The 15,947-nt window shown below is 33.0% G+C and overlaps 1 protein-coding gene across 3 annotated transcripts; it reads right to left on the reverse strand.

Moving 5' to 3' along the window:
- Positions 1–4,283: 4,283 nt before the first annotated feature.
- LOC136220167 (uncharacterized) lies at positions 4,284–10,444 on the reverse strand. 3 transcript variants are annotated; one of them, XM_066007910.1, is made up of 3 exons: positions 10,310–10,444; positions 6,963–7,755; positions 4,284–4,461 (listed from the first exon to the last, which is right to left on the reverse strand). In XM_066007910.1, the coding sequence occupies exon 2, from the start codon at positions 7,742–7,744 to the stop codon at positions 6,998–7,000; it is 747 nt and encodes a 248-aa protein (XP_065863982.1). In that variant the 5' UTR covers positions 7,745–7,755; positions 10,310–10,444; the 3' UTR covers positions 4,284–4,461; positions 6,963–6,997. The 3 variants fall into 3 exon arrangements, with proteins under 3 accessions (XP_065863982.1, XP_065863981.1, XP_065863983.1); XM_066007909.1 differs by lacking the exon at positions 4,284–4,461 and having other exon boundaries at positions 6,765–7,755; XM_066007911.1 differs by lacking the exons at positions 4,284–4,461; positions 10,310–10,444 and adding an exon at positions 8,775–9,056 and having other exon boundaries at positions 6,765–7,755.
- Between the last annotated feature and the right edge of the window lie 5,503 nt (positions 10,445–15,947).

Here is a 15,947-nt window from a genome sequence, read left to right on the forward strand (position 1 = left end):
AATGTTAATACGATTAAAATGTGAATATGATTCATTTGTTTTTAACGATAAGTCGAGACACTGATACTCGTTTTAAAATTATATATATTCGATATATGTAATTTTTATGGGCAACTACTCTGGATTTTATTTATATGTATATAAATATTTTTTAATTAGATTATATAAATATATATACATATTTTTGAAATAAAATAAATTTTAAAAAAAATATAAATTTTTGGATATGGCTGATCTAGCTATTGATTGGTAATAACACTTATATAAAGACGTTTATTTACTTGGTCAAGTTGAATTACTCAAATTAGATAGGTTAAGTGAAATCTCCATTTCACCCTTTTACATATCACCTTGCAAGGATTTCAATTAATTTTAAAAGGCCTATGATATATCTCTCATCTATCGAGAGTGATGAATACGCATTCATGTGATACTCAATCTCTACCTGAGGCACACCTTGTGATAATGCATTGTGTTAGATAACAAAGTCAAAGCATCACACTATATAATCTAGAATTACCATGATGATTGTTTGAGTCTGAGATTTAGTTATAACCAGTACCACCAATGAAATAAGTTAGGTGACATCAAAGAGATTTATACATCCTGGTATCTCATGTTGGATCCCTAATGCATATGAACCTTTTTTATAACATCCAGATATTATCCTTGTGACAAATCCATAAAAAATCATAAGTAAAAGGATTAACTGGTAACAAAGCTCTGCCACAAGATAAGATCTGCCAAATCAAGGTTGTGGCATAACAGCTCGACATAAAGAATGTATCATTAAATACATTAAAGGGCATTAAATGAAGGTCTATTTCGATGGTTACAGAATCTAGTATAAATACCCCCACTATGAGGTATTCTGGGTACATTTTCTGATTCCTAACTTTGTGGGTATAGTTTATTCTCTCAGAATCATTACTGACTTAAGCATCGTAGTGTCCCCAGCCGAACCCAACAGTGCCTCATAGGGAAGAGCTCCGATCAAGGATTTTCTTCAAGTTATCAATTGGTGTGGTGAGCGTGGAGCTCTGAAATTAATAGAGTTTTACACCACAAACATAATGACATCGGAGGGGCCAAACCCTTCTTACGGTGGTAGTCCGCTAGAAGAGTGGTATTCTCAATTGAAAGTGAAACAGTGGTCCCACCAGAGGAAGGGTTTGGCCCCTCTAATGTCATTATGCTCGTGGTGTAAAACTCTATTAATTTCAGAGCTCCACGCTCACCGCACCAATTGATAACTTGGTGAAAATCCTTAATCGGAGCTCTTCCCTGTGAGGCGCCATTGGGTTCAGCCGGGGACACTCCGATGCTTAAGTCAATAATGATTCTGAGAGAATAAACTATAAGCATAAAGTTGGTAATTAAAAAGTGTACCTTGATTACCTCGTATTGGGGGTATTTATACTAGGTTCCGTAACCATCGAAGTAGACACTTTTATTTAATGTCCTTTAATGATACATTCTTTATGTTGGGCCATTAGTACCTTTAAGGAACCATTTAACGGGTTCGTTGGTAACGACTTGGTGACACCATGGGTAAATCTACCTTGGATGGCGTGTCCATATCAGCCTGGTGGACGTAAGTCCTTTATGGCTTTTACAAGGCGTATCCACGTGGCAAGGTCTTTCATGGCTTTTGGCGTATGCCATGACCTTGATTTGGCGGATCTTATCTTATGACAGAGCTTTGTTACCAGTTAATCCTTTAACTTATGGATTTTTATGGATTTGCCCCAAGGATAATATCTATATGTTATCAACCCTAGAGCTGAAACATCCATGTGTAAACTTTCAAAAATAAATGAACTAGAACAATTAATGGAAGGTAAAGAAGTTCTAGCTAGCTTGCTTAAATGACAAAAAGAACAACTACTAACTGGACTTGAAGAGGATAAATTATTTTCTTTAAGAATTGTGTTGATTGTCTGATTCTAACAATGTCTAAGTCGTGCATGCCACCTTTCAAAAGACACTTTCTCTCCTACAAGCGCCTCCTTTAGGGTGGGTGGAAGCACATATAGCTCATTTTTACTCGGGTCGTGTAACAGGATTTCCCCAGTTGTTTGGTCCTTTACAAAAAAATGGTTATGCCAAAATTCAAAAAAAAACAAGAGTTATCATGAGAGAATTTTTTAACATACAAAAGGGATTTAGTGAGTTTAGGGACAAACAAAGCATCATTAATTTGAAGACTTTATGCGAGTGTCTTCTAAGTGAGAAATTTTCAAACGCCGACCATTGACAAATTGCACAGTGTCATAACCCTAATAAAGATGCATCTGCTGAAGCATATTTGGACTAGATGTCATGTGATTGGTGGCACCAGTGTCAGGATACCGAGGTTGATGAGGGCCAAAGAACAAATTCTGAGGTTGTTGCCATGCCATATGTGCTTGAGGACCAGGATTATAGTTTTGAGTAGCAAAATTCTTCGGACGTTTACCACCTCTTCTCTTCTTCTGATTCTGTTTCTTTGGTTGCGGTGATGCAACAATGGAAACATTGGCTTCCCGAGGTGTAGATATACCAACAGAAGCTATCAACTCAGATTTTCTTATAGTTTAAAGCATGCCTTCAATAGTTTTCAAGTTATTTAGGAGTTCATATTAATTAATATGTGTGCCTTTTTGAGTGATGAGATTCTTAATAGTAGAGCGATATTCTTCACCCAAATTTTTGAAGAGGAGAACAAGTAATAGATGCATAGGATATGGATTACCCAAAGCAGCCAAATCATATAAAATACCTTTCAGTTTTTGCATATAAGCAGTTATAGATAACCCACTATGTTCTAATTCATACAGTTCAAGACTTAATTGAAACTGTTTAGTTCCTGATATAGTGCCATAGGTGCGTTCAACAGCCACCCAAATATCATGTGAAAAAGTAAAACAAGTACTAAGAGGATAAATATTCTCAGTGATGGAATTTAAAATCAATGTTCGAATCCCATTTTCAGAATCATCCCATGCAGTAAAAGATGGATTTAAGATTAAATCCGTAGAAGATGTCATATAGCCAGTATCGGAAATAAATTAAGGTGGAGGAGGGACTGCGCTGATAACATGATAAAAAATGATGGGATTTTAGGGTAGATTCAATAGACGTCCTTCATGCTTTATAATTATGGGGGGGTTAATTTGATATTAGTGGTAATATTAGCTGGAGGAACCGTAGGTAAAGTAAACGGAGATGCAACATGACTCGTATAGACTAGATTAATGTTATTAAAATGATGAAACAGATAGACTTGAGGAGGTACAAGGTTATATTGGAATTAGGTAGGAGGAATGGGTAGGGGATTACTAACCGTGTTTGAGAGAAAGGATGGTGGTGGACCAAAATTAGGTCTAACCTGATTAGAAAAGATGAACAGAGATGAATCGGCTGTAAACTGGGAGGATGCAATTGAGATGTACTGATTTACCTAGTGGAATTATTGATTGGCGGAGAAAAAGACGAAATCAACACCACGATGGATACACGCCTACTCAGCGGCCCGATGTGTGGCCAGCGCTGCCAGAATATAGGGATGCAGGGGCGACTCCGATGGCTGCACAAGGGGTGGAATCACATAGTGCGATTGTTGATTATGATCGGCGGTAGGTTGTTGGGCCAACAGCGGCGCTCGGTTTTTAATGTAGGTTGTGACTGAACTCGTTGATTGGCAGCGACTTGGTCTGTTTAGAACTGGTGGTCAGAGCAGCTCGGTCTGTTCAGACCTACTGGTCGGTGCTGATTCTGGTTTCGGATAGGAGAGCCGCGGTGAGTCGATCAGATATGCAGATGTCAGATTCAAAGTTGTCGTTTGGATTGAAGGAATAGGTAAATTGCTATCCGGAACTCGATTGAAAGGAGGTTGCCGAGTCTGTGACATAAGTGAATGAAGGTGGTGCGACGATGGATGGATGAGCAATAAATGTCGGATGATAAGAGGTAGATGTATGAACATTGGTTGATTCGGATGATGCCGAAGCAAAAACTACTTGTACCATATTAAATGTATGATTGATATACGTTGATAATATATGTATAATAGATATAGAGAAAGAAGTATAAAAATATAATGAATTCCCTTGATGAGAATTAAATATAAAGCCTTCTATTTATAACGGTAGATACATGAGTTAGTATAGGATTAAGAAAACACAATAAGTGTCATCTAATTAAGAGATAATGTGTAACGCTGTAAATTTATAAAATACCATCTAATCATTAGAATAAAAAAAAAAAAAAAAAAAAAAAAAAAAAAAAAAAAAGGACAATGTTCCATTCTGGATGATGTCCAACCATGGACAAAGTTTTGAGATAAAAGGGATTGGATATATCATCAGAGTAACATGCAATTGGAGGGAAGCACTTTTGATGTGACAAGCAACAATTGGTGTGTGACTCACCAGTAAGAAGAAGAGTCCATCATCTGTTGTAACTTTTTATGAGAACCATCTGTATAAAAAAAACAAAATATAAAAATATATCCACAAATATAATAATGCTCAAGTTTTTAGATTTTTTTTTATATAATATTGGGTAAATAATTTATTAGTCTTCTATTTTTTACCTAACACACTGTTTAGTTCCCTTATTTTGAAAAACACATTTTAAAGTTCCTATCTTTTTCCAATATTAACATTGTGGTCCTTTTATCTATTTTTTTTAGATTTTTAACCGAACATATTTTAGCTTTTATGACAACCACAGTACAATACAAGTTGACCATGTTACTCTGTTATTTTATATATATTTGTTTATATTAAAATATAACGATTACAAGTCTAAAAAAACTAGACAAAATGACCAAAGTGTTAACATTTGTAAAAGTTAGGGATCTTATAATGTGTTTTTCAAAATACAAGGACTAAACAATGTATTAGGTAAAAAGTATGGAATTAATAAATTATTTATCCTATAATATATTGAGATGGTTGAGTGATTATCCCACCAGTGTAGATTTTTTTAAGGAAATAATTGAGAATGACTTGATAATGTTTAGTGTAGGACGTAATGATTGGATTATTAATGTTTATGATTTTCCTTAAAACATCTCCAATATAGGATGATTGATTGAGTGTTGGATGACGTGACAATGATTTTATCAACTATGAAAAAGTGTCATCTATAGGAGCGATGATGAGAGTTTAAAATTTTTAAATAATATTGTCACTTTTTAACAAGATTGCTTAATTTTTTTAATATAAAAATAATAATTTAATTACTTACTATTTAGTATATTTTTATGAAAATATTTATAATTAAAATAAATTATATATTAATAATATTACGTGGAACCATATCATCAACTTTTGAAATCATTTATTTTTTAATAAAAATACTAAAAGAGATTACAATAAAATATGGCCTGCACTCCAGATAGGAAAACTCTTGAAGATAATGGGTTCGAATCACATGAGATTGGATAATGATTTTTTTTAATGTAAGTACATTATATGCAATTTTTTTTTTAAAAAAAAAAACTCTTGTTTATACTGAATTTTATTACCATCTATATTATCATTCTTTTTGTAGATGATATTTTAATTTTTGGAAGAAAAAGAAAATCCATAGATATTTTTGCAAATGATACTTTAATTTTAGGAAAAAAAACAATTTCAATATTAAATATTTGATCATTTATTTTGATTACTCAATCTTAAAAAATTAATTAGTTGTACATATCTAATTCAATTAAAAAACGTTGCACATTTCATTTGCATCTAAATTTATATTTTCATAGTGTAAAATCATATTATTAGTTATTTGACCATTCATCCTCCTCTCCACCTTTATAATATTTTTAAGAATTTAAAATTCAATCTCTCTTGCTTAAAAAAAACTTTGAAAATAAGTATTTTTCTATATAAAAAAAGTTTTCCATACACGTTAGAATTCTAATTTAAGATTTTTAGTTTAAACGACTTAAAACTCTTAACCACTCAAACCAACCTTAACACTTAAAATAATTTTTTTACACAGCCTGACAAGATAAGAGAAATTGTAAAAATTTCAATTTAACCTCTAAAAATGCATTTTCTTTAACATAAACAGAATAAGTCCTATATACATGATGTTATTTTCCTTGTCCTTCCACATTTATATTTAAGCTCCATTTGTTTACCGGAAAATATTGTATTTTGAAAAATATTGGATAAGGAAAATTTTTGTATTGGAAAATAAAATATTTTCTATATAACATCGGAAAAATGAGAAAAAATAGTGGATGACTATTGATTTCAAAACCGCAAGGAGGAATGAAGTAAGGTTCAAAATGCTAGTAAATACCCTCAATAGGTTTTGGGTAAATTACACCCATGGCCACTTTACTCATTCTCACTATACGACAACTAACTTCAAAACGTAACATACAACTTTACACTTTTTAACGTTATGCCTATTAAACTTTAACTAGCACCTCAAAACGACTGTTAACGACCTCAAAATGAAAATGTTCAAGAATTAAAGTCGTTTGAAACAACATTTACCATGAAACTACATTTTCTATTTTACAAAATTAGCATTTCTTGAGCTTTCTCTCTAAAATTTTTTCCCTCTTCTAACCAAACACATCCTAAATGACCTCAAAACGAAAATTTTGAAGAATTAAAGTTGTATAAAATATCATATGAAATTTTTTATTTCAAAATCGTCAACGATCATTTTGAGGTGGAGATTGAAGTCTAGTGACCATATTGTTAGAAATTGTAAAATTGAATTGCTTTTATATTATGTTTTGAAGTTTAATGGCTATCGAGTAAAAAAAATGTGACCCTCTTGATCTTATATGACAAATTATAATTCATCTATACAAATGCAAGTTTAAAAGATCTAACTAAGAGAAAAATAACTATAGCATCTTCAACTATAGTATATACTGCATATATCACAAGTTAAATTCATTTGCAAACAAAATGAATTTCATCAAGCAAGAGCATGTGAAGAATGGCTTTCACCTGTCGCACCAGAGACGAAAGATTTCCAAGGAGAATCAGCTGGCTGCAAAGCAGTACGGCTGGCAAATGCAGTCGATAGCGTGCATCAACTTTCTCCGAGGGCCTACAGCATTTGCACCCATGTCCTTGAGCTTCTTCATGGTTAGGGTAACCAACTGAAATTTACTGATATTACCCCGAAAAATCTTCACAAATTGCCCAAGACCAATTGATGCTAGCCACCTGCTCAAACCCCCTGCCTTTTGGAGCTTCTTCTCAAGCAGTAATGCTCTTAGACTCTGATTCAGGAGCACTCTCGCATCACGAAACCGCCCTTGACAAAGCACTAGTCTCGGCTGCTTAATTGTTTTGGAGATGTTTGATACCGGAAGCATATTATGCGACTTAACAGTATGCTCTCTGCCTGGATTCCTAGATTCCATTTCTACATTTAGTCTTCTTAGTAGGTTGTGTGATGTTGATGTCTGCTTTCTAGGACTTTTTGTAGACACTTTAGAACCTATATTAGTGGCCAATGATGCAACCTTTTCTAGTTCATCAACTGAAGGCGCCGGGTTAGAAATCATATTAGTAGGGATAGTTGGTCTATTGTTTACCACTTTCACTGGCATAGCTTCCGGATTAGTTGGTTCCGGTTTTGGCATTGTGGATTTTCTGGCATGAGGCAACGGAGGTATAAGAATGGTGACTCTCTGCTTCTTAACTATCACCCAACTATCATCTCTATCTACATCTATGTCACTCGGAGAGTCATCCTTCTGTCTTGGCTTTGGCTTTCCCATAATGTGCAGTCCTGCCAAGAGCCAAGCAGCATATAAGAAATCATATCGAGCACTACTTCATTCAAAACAGATAATACTTCTCTATGTTGCACAGAAACAGAAACCCGGAAACGTTGTTTTAGAAAACATAGGAAACAGAAACGTGGGGGAAACATATAAACATTAAAAATATAAAGACATATTTATAAATACTAAAAGTATAATAATAAAAAATTGGTATTTATACTCTACAGACGATTACAACAGTTAGCAGAAAATAGAAGTAATTAGAAATATTCATCAATTAAGAAGTTCTAGCTAAAGAGGAAGTTTTAATTAGCTAGAATCATAGTAAGAATTGGAATTGGATTCTATTTACCAGCGGAAATGGTTTCCTAAACCAGAAACGTGTTTCCTATTCCTATTTTCAATATTTAGGAAACGCGGCCAAGAACGTGTGTCGTATTGGTTTCCGAGAGTTTCCGTGAAACGCTACTGAAGAGGATTGTGCAACATAGATAAGAAGAATATTGGCATTTACTTCTACTCTTATTATATTAGTATATGGAGTGACAAGACTGGAAGAATTATATGCACTATGCAGAAAACACTAATGTTATGGAGCATGCTTCGATTTGCACTGCATATGGCGACACAATCCGCTTGACACGACAAATTTGACACAGTTATCATTTCTATTGCATTTATATCAATCATGTAGAACATATAGATCACATAACACGAATATGACAGGACAACTCATTCAGCTAGACATACACCAGTTGTCCAAATCACAGAAATTACCTATGATACTCAGTACCCAACTCAAAGACAAAAAGGAGCAAAAAGGTTTTACTAATGAGGTAATTTTAGTAGCTAATTTTTACACCAAATAATCGAAGCAGCATAAAAGGTTATGAATCATAATGAATTCGCATCATTTAGAGAAAGGATACCGAGATTAAAAATTAGATCGCAAAGTTAAGAAAAAGTAATTAATATTGGCATTAAATTTCAGAAAATCGAAAGAATCAAACCCATAAATATTTACCAAGTATGAAGCTCCGAACTGAATATAGAACCAGTAAGAAAGAGGAGATCAGTGGAAAAGTTTAGGGTAAATTGAGCAGTATAAATTGTGCACAGGTAGGTGGAAGAAGAGAGAACTGAGATCGAGAGAGGGGGTTGAAGAGTTAATTGGGTAAGTGTGATGTAACTCGTTGGGAATTATTTCTGTGGATGAGGACAAGACAAGGAAAGGAAGACATTAACCCGTTTAATACCTCCGCTGCTCCCTGAACTTGTCCCATTTTGTCACTTAGCCCCCTCTAGTTAGTGTCCAACCTATCAGTCCTTTCAACTCAACAAATGTAACACTTTGTATTTTATGTGCCTACATGGAATTAATTAGCCCCCTCAATCCTGACCTTTTATAGGCCTGGGGCGAGGTAAAGAATTTAGTCCCCTTCATACATACATTTTAAAATTTTAAACACATAATCCTTAATGAAAAAAAAAAAAAAAGAGTTCACTATGTTGATGTACGTCATTGCCAAAATATTTCCAACCCATAAATTAAAAATGCAAACAGAAACACTAAAATTATGACATCCCCATCTAAGCCAACTGGATCTTAATAGCAGCACAATTTTCCAGATTTAAACAAACCGTCAAACAAGTTGACATTGCACCTTTGTGACTTTAGAAACTTCTGATTGCCAAATTAAGATATGTGCAGTCTATTGCTAGCTGTTCAGCATCAGAACGACCAGAAGCTCAAATTGTCATTGTTTCACATCAGGTTTATAAAATAGGTAAAATTTAAGAAAATATAGCTTTCTAAGTTCACAATTGTTTACATACACTACCACTACCAATTTTGGGTTCCCATTAAACATATGGTTGCAAGCTACATTTCATTACCTTGAAAACTAAATCATCTCTAGTATTAGATATAATCTATGTTGCATCGGACAAGGACACATTATTTCTAAAACATAACCTTCCCAAAATAGCCTATAAACGAAAATGGACTCGGACACGAAATGCAGAAACTCTACTAGCTAGAAGTGTCCATGCAACATAGGATATAATTGATTAGCCAACATTTTACAGAATTAATAACGGACTAATTTTAAAATTAAGGGGGCTAAAGGCACAAGATTGACATGGCATTGGAAGACTAGGATATCCAGGAAAACCTAAAACATAAGTTTAACTGAAAAACAAAAATCCATAGTACATATTCTCTGAATATTATAAATACTGTACTTGAAACAAAAATATATATAAATTCAATTCTATGAATTTAATTATATAAAATTATCAAATTAGGGGAAAATAGAAAGAAGAAAAGCGAGGTCGAAGAACACAGATTGAAGCGTATTGAAAATAGAAAAAAAAAAAAGCCAGATGAAGAAGAGAAGCCATAGGAACGAATGAAGAAGACAAGGCAGACGAATAAGAAGAGAAGCCACACGAAGATAATGCAAATCGAAGAAGAATAAAATTATAAATTGAGAAATTTAAGTTAGAAATTATGCAAATTAAGAAAAAGTTAAAGCAACTTGAGAAAAATACACTTACCGAAAGGCAGAAGGCAGCAACAAGTAGAGAAGAATTAACAAGAAGCAACCGGAGCAAGCGTCGATGGGGAGAGTAAAATCGCAGAGATGGTGACTGAGGAGAACAACTGAACAACCGCCATCTAATACAATCACACAGTAAATAAAATGGGAAAATTACACAGAAATTCATGTTTTATAAACTATTTATAAATATGTCAAATCATAATTTTGGATTATGTCAGACTAGTTAAAATCAGTATTTATAATATATCTAAGAATTATAATTTATAAATTAAAAGTCTAAAATATATTTTATAGGGTTTAGAATTTATGAATTGGAGTGTAAAATTTTTAAATTATGATATAAAATCATAATATATAGAAAAGAATGACATATTAATAATTAAGTTTAGTAATATGACTTAATTGTAATTTTTTACTTAATTATATTCGTGTAATTGAACTCAGTAAAATTCCTAATTTTGGGGCCCTTTAGGATTATCTGCCTTGGGAGGCCCCATATTTTGAGGCCCATGACCCGGCCCGATAATTGGGTTTTTTTTACCTAAAAATCATATCTATTTAGAAAATTAGACAAAATTTAATTCTCAAAGTGTTGTAATTTTCTACGGAGTTAAGGTGCAAAAATACCCCTAACGTTTTGGGTCAGATATAATTTTACTTTTAATGTTTAAAATAGTACAATTTTACCCCTAATGTTGGTAGCCAGGAGCAATTTTACCCTTAACATTGATAAATTGGATCAATTTGAGAAATAATTCATCAAATTGTCTTCTCGGTCATGAATTTTGTCATCTACACTTCACACGTGCGTCATTTTATCAGTAACAAATCACAAACATATGTTGAAATGTGAAAAGATAAAAAAATATATATTGTCTTTTTGTACGAATTAGACAAAAAAATCACCGAATTTATAAATATTAATCTCCAATTCTATTATTAAATTATAAAAAACATGAAATCCTTTTTTAGAACGAATTGTTATGTAATTAGTGCAGAATAAGGAACAAAAATATCTGTGTTTTATAACAGTGTCTGAAATTGACTCAATTTATCAACGTTAGGGGTAAAATTGCTCTTGACTTTCAACGTTAGGGGTAAAATTGCTCCTGAACCAAAATGTTAGTGGTATTTTTGCACCTTAACCCTTAAGAATGAGAGTTTTTTTTTTTGACAAGAAAGGTCATTTTATTAATTATCAACAGCAAGAGCAGTACAGACACAAGAAGGAGGTACTCAAATACAGACCTTCCTCTCAAAAGCAGGTGTAGCTGCACGGGCTAAAAAGTGAGCAGCGGAATTCGCTGACCTACGAATAAATGAGATTGACACATTACCTATATCCTTAATAAGGATTTTGCAGTCTTCAATAACTAGATCCAGAGCCGAATTGCCACTAGTTTCTCACTGAATAGCATACACTAGCAATTGTGAATCTGATTCTACCAACACGTTCTGCCTGCCAGAGTCCTTCAGCCAGCTCAACGCCTCGTGACACGAGATCACCTCAACTAGAAAAGGGTCAAGACAACAGTAAATAGTACTGTTGCCTGCAACTTGGAACCCGCCACCGCTATCCCGCAGGATGAATCCATAACCAGCAATACCCGAGTCAGAAAATATGGCCCCGTCAATATTAAGTTTTAACATACCTGGCGGGGGTTTGCACCATTTCTGAGTTACTTCAGTAGTCATCACCACCGCACCACTTCCCTGGTTCTGGGGAGCTTTCCAACTTGAGATAAATTGCATGGCAGTGGAGAAGAGTATGGTAGGTGTCATGACTTGTTTTGACCATACTCTATTGTTCCGGTTAAGCCATAAGAACCAGCAGCAGACTGCCACCGTACCAGTTTCTGACGGGAACAATAACCCCAACTTCTCCCAGAACTCTCTAAACGAAGAGCAAGAATCTCCCAGACCTGCAACGCTAGTCAGACCCCAGAAAAGTCGAGCCTGGCAGCAGCCAACTAAGGCATGGAAGTCATCCTCCTCCAATTGCAGGCATGATGGACACAAGTTATTGATCGGAACCCTTCTAGCAGATAAAGCGCTCAGCGACGGTAATATGATTTAGAATATATTATATAGGGTTTAGAATTTCTGAATTAGAGTTTAGAAGTTTTAAATTAGGGTTTAAAAGCATACTTTATATATGGAAAATAATGACATATTCATAATTAAATTTGATAATATGATTTAGTTGTAATTTTATAGTTAATTATGATATTCATGTAACTAATCCAAAATCATATCTAATTAGAAAATTACATTTAAATCGTATTACAAAACTTAATCCTGAAAAATGTTATAATTTTCTATATATATATCACAAATAAAATATGATTTTATATCACAATTTATAAATTTTATACCTCAATTCATAAATTCTAAACCCTAAAAAATATATCTTAGATCCTTAATTCATAAAACCTAGTACTTAAAATATATGAAAAGAATAATTTATTTTTTTTTGAAGAAAAAAGAATAATTTATTTAATTTAATATTATTTAAATTAGTACTTCACATAGTTGTAAATTATTTTTCAAATCTCAATTTCCATGATTATTTCTATAAGCCCTCAACTCACCAAATCTAATAACTCGTTCTTCATAGGTTTTTTATGTCTATTTAAAATTATAAAAAACGCTAAGCACTAGGAATAGATAGGGTCTTAAAAAATTAATCAAAGATTAATCAATTTTATATTTTTATACTTTTTATTTGTTAATCAATAATAAATTGTTATATAAATTTAATTACATTGCTCTATTGACAGACCACTCTGGTATATTGTGACAATATAAGTACCATTTATCTTTTAAGGAATTCGGTGCAACATCAGCGCACCAAGCACATTGAAATGGACATCCACTTTTGTTCGTGAGAAGGTTGTGCGAGGACAGGTTCGTGTCCTTCATTCCGTTCCGATATCAGATCGTCGATATATTCACTAAAGGACTACCACAAGTATTATTTGAAGATTTTGGGATAGTCTCAGCGTTCGTAAACCTCCCGTTTCGACTGCGGGAGTGCGGTAGATTACGTAAATATTAGTTAGAATATTTACGTAATCTTGTATTTTAGGGTTAGCATATATTATGGTAAATTAGCTCTTTATCCTAGCTAGCATATATTATGGTAATTTACCATATATTGTGGTAAATTATCTCCTTAATTCTAGCATAACTCTAGCCTAAAATGATATGGTATTGTTTGTATAAATAATCAAGGAAATCAATGAGATGATTTTACGGAAAACAATTTTTTCACAAACATCAACATTTCAACAACAATATCATTGAAACAACTCAGAAGTAAATTATAATAAATAAATTCACAAACAAAATATTTTTTTTAACTTCTTGCAACAACTGCGTTCATAGCAACACTTGCAACAAGGAACATATCAAAGATTGCTTTCTACAAGAATTAGGTCAACTCGTTTCTTCTTCTCTGCTTCTCAACTGGATACCAAAAGAAAAGGCAACCTCACATTCTTGCTTTCTTTAACTTCTCTGTCATACCTCTGTTTCAAAATCAGAAAGTGTCTAAGAGCATCTCTAGTGGTGAGGATAAAGGACCAGTTTGCAATTTGGCAGTTAGAAGTTTTGAAGTCTCCAGCTTCCGGCGAGTCGCTGCATTCAGCGACTCTTCAAGGAAAATTCAATGAAAATGAAGTGGATGCGCGGTAGAGGAATGAGAAGAAACGCGTGTTGCATAACAATGAGAGAAGACATGCGTAGAGTTGAAAGCCTCATATGTGGGTGGAGAAATATTTTATCCGCAAAAGGCAGAGTAAATTGTGGGTCGCTTTAACTTTTGTGTCTTCAATATGTGAACTCATTATTGTTTAATTTTTTTGTTTTGTTTTTAATTACAGATATATGGTGGCTTAGATTTTAAATTTAGTGAACTTTAATTTTTAAATGATTTTTTATTATAATATTTTTTTGGATTTTAAAAGTGATTGATATGCAACGGTAATATTTGAATTGTGTAGTATTTCATTGTTTTTTTTATTATTTCATATCAATAACGGTAAAATCAAAACAGTAATATTTTTTATACTATAAAACATCTCATTTAACCCATAAAAATTACATTCAATTTAAACCCTCTTCTACTCTTAACATATTTTTTTTTGAAATGGATTCCAATAATGAATACAGTCAATATTACTCTTACGTTCCAAATTCTCAAAACGCAGCGAATTCAAATTCTCAAAACTCGACCCCAAATACTTATAATTCTCAAAGTTCTTCAATCTGACCTATTCCACGTAATTTTCAATATGATCCTAATATGTCATATGCTTCGAGTCTTCTGATGTACTATAACCCCGACGGTTACTTCCCTCTTGTGAATGCAGCAGGTAACCGGCCAATGATGTCGGGATACTTTCCTCGTACCCCGTATCCTCAAGAACCATATACGGTTCCTGAAAATATAAGAAGAGACAGTTTCAGATCGTCCACCATACCAGACGAATCTCTGAATATCGGTTCCATTGTCGAGTCTGAAGTTCCAATAGTTCAGGAACCAAATGCAAACAATCAAAAATCAGCAAAAATGAAGTGAACCAATGTACGTAATATACATTTATGCCAAAATAACCACAGATCCAATTGTGAGCAAAAATCAAGCGAGGACGGATTATTGGAAGAAAATTGCAAGTTACAATAATCAGTGGAAGAAGGAAGGTCCTGATATGAATGACCAAACGGCTTCCTGTCATTGATACAAAATTAGTAAGGATGTATCTGGTTTCCATGGAGCATACACTACCATTAGGGATAACCACCCAAGCGGTCATGATGAAGCACATGTAATTAGTAAGCTCAGTGAGCTATTTACTAATAACAAATTTACTTATATGCATTGTTGAGAAATCATCAAAGGACAAGCTAAGTGGCATGAGTTTTCAGATAAAAACAAAGCACAAAGTTTTTCAAATATTACTTATATGCTTGTGTAATATTACATAACATGATTGTTGAAAATGAGAGGCACACTTACTCAGTAAACTTTCCAACTGAGGAATTTTTTTCAGCCCATAGTTAATGATGACATTGAACATGGGCATGTTCCGGATTTTGATGCTTATCTCGCAAGGGATTTACAAATCCACGATAGAAACCTGCAAGGTCAACTAAAATTGGATCTAGTTGAGCACATTTGGGAACGTTTCGGAATCACCGACCTTACTATTTGAATATCGAAATTTTTTACTCTTTCAATCATGTTTTCCTTTTGATTTAATGCATTTACCTTTTTTTTCAGATGTATGTTTCCTTAATGTAATGCACTTTTAATAATTACTAAAATCGATTAAAATTCAGAGAAAATAAATTATATTAACTTATTAATTTTTGAATCCAATTAAATAAATTATTCAACTTATACATATTTATTCAATTAATATTAAATATGGATAGATTTTTATTTAATTAATATTAATTTATTAATAAATTTTATTATTATTATAAAATAGGTTAATTGATTAAGTAAAGAAAATTAAATATTATATGATATGTGGGACTCGTGATTTTGATTAACTAGAGATGATTTTTTGTTGGAATTGTTTTATGGGCAGAATTATCAAAAATTAGTGAGTTTGAGTGGTTGGAGG

The sequence above is a fragment of the Euphorbia lathyris genome, chromosome 2, assembly GCF_963576675.1.
Source record: "Euphorbia lathyris chromosome 2, ddEupLath1.1, whole genome shotgun sequence".
Classification (NCBI taxonomy): domain Eukaryota; kingdom Viridiplantae; phylum Streptophyta; class Magnoliopsida; order Malpighiales; family Euphorbiaceae; genus Euphorbia; species Euphorbia lathyris.

Excerpts from the sequence above, each read along its gene's own strand:
- LOC136220167 (XM_066007910.1), bottom strand. The coding sequence starts at position 7,744 with ATGGGAAAGCCAAAGCCAAGACAGAAGGATGACTCTCCGAGTGACATA.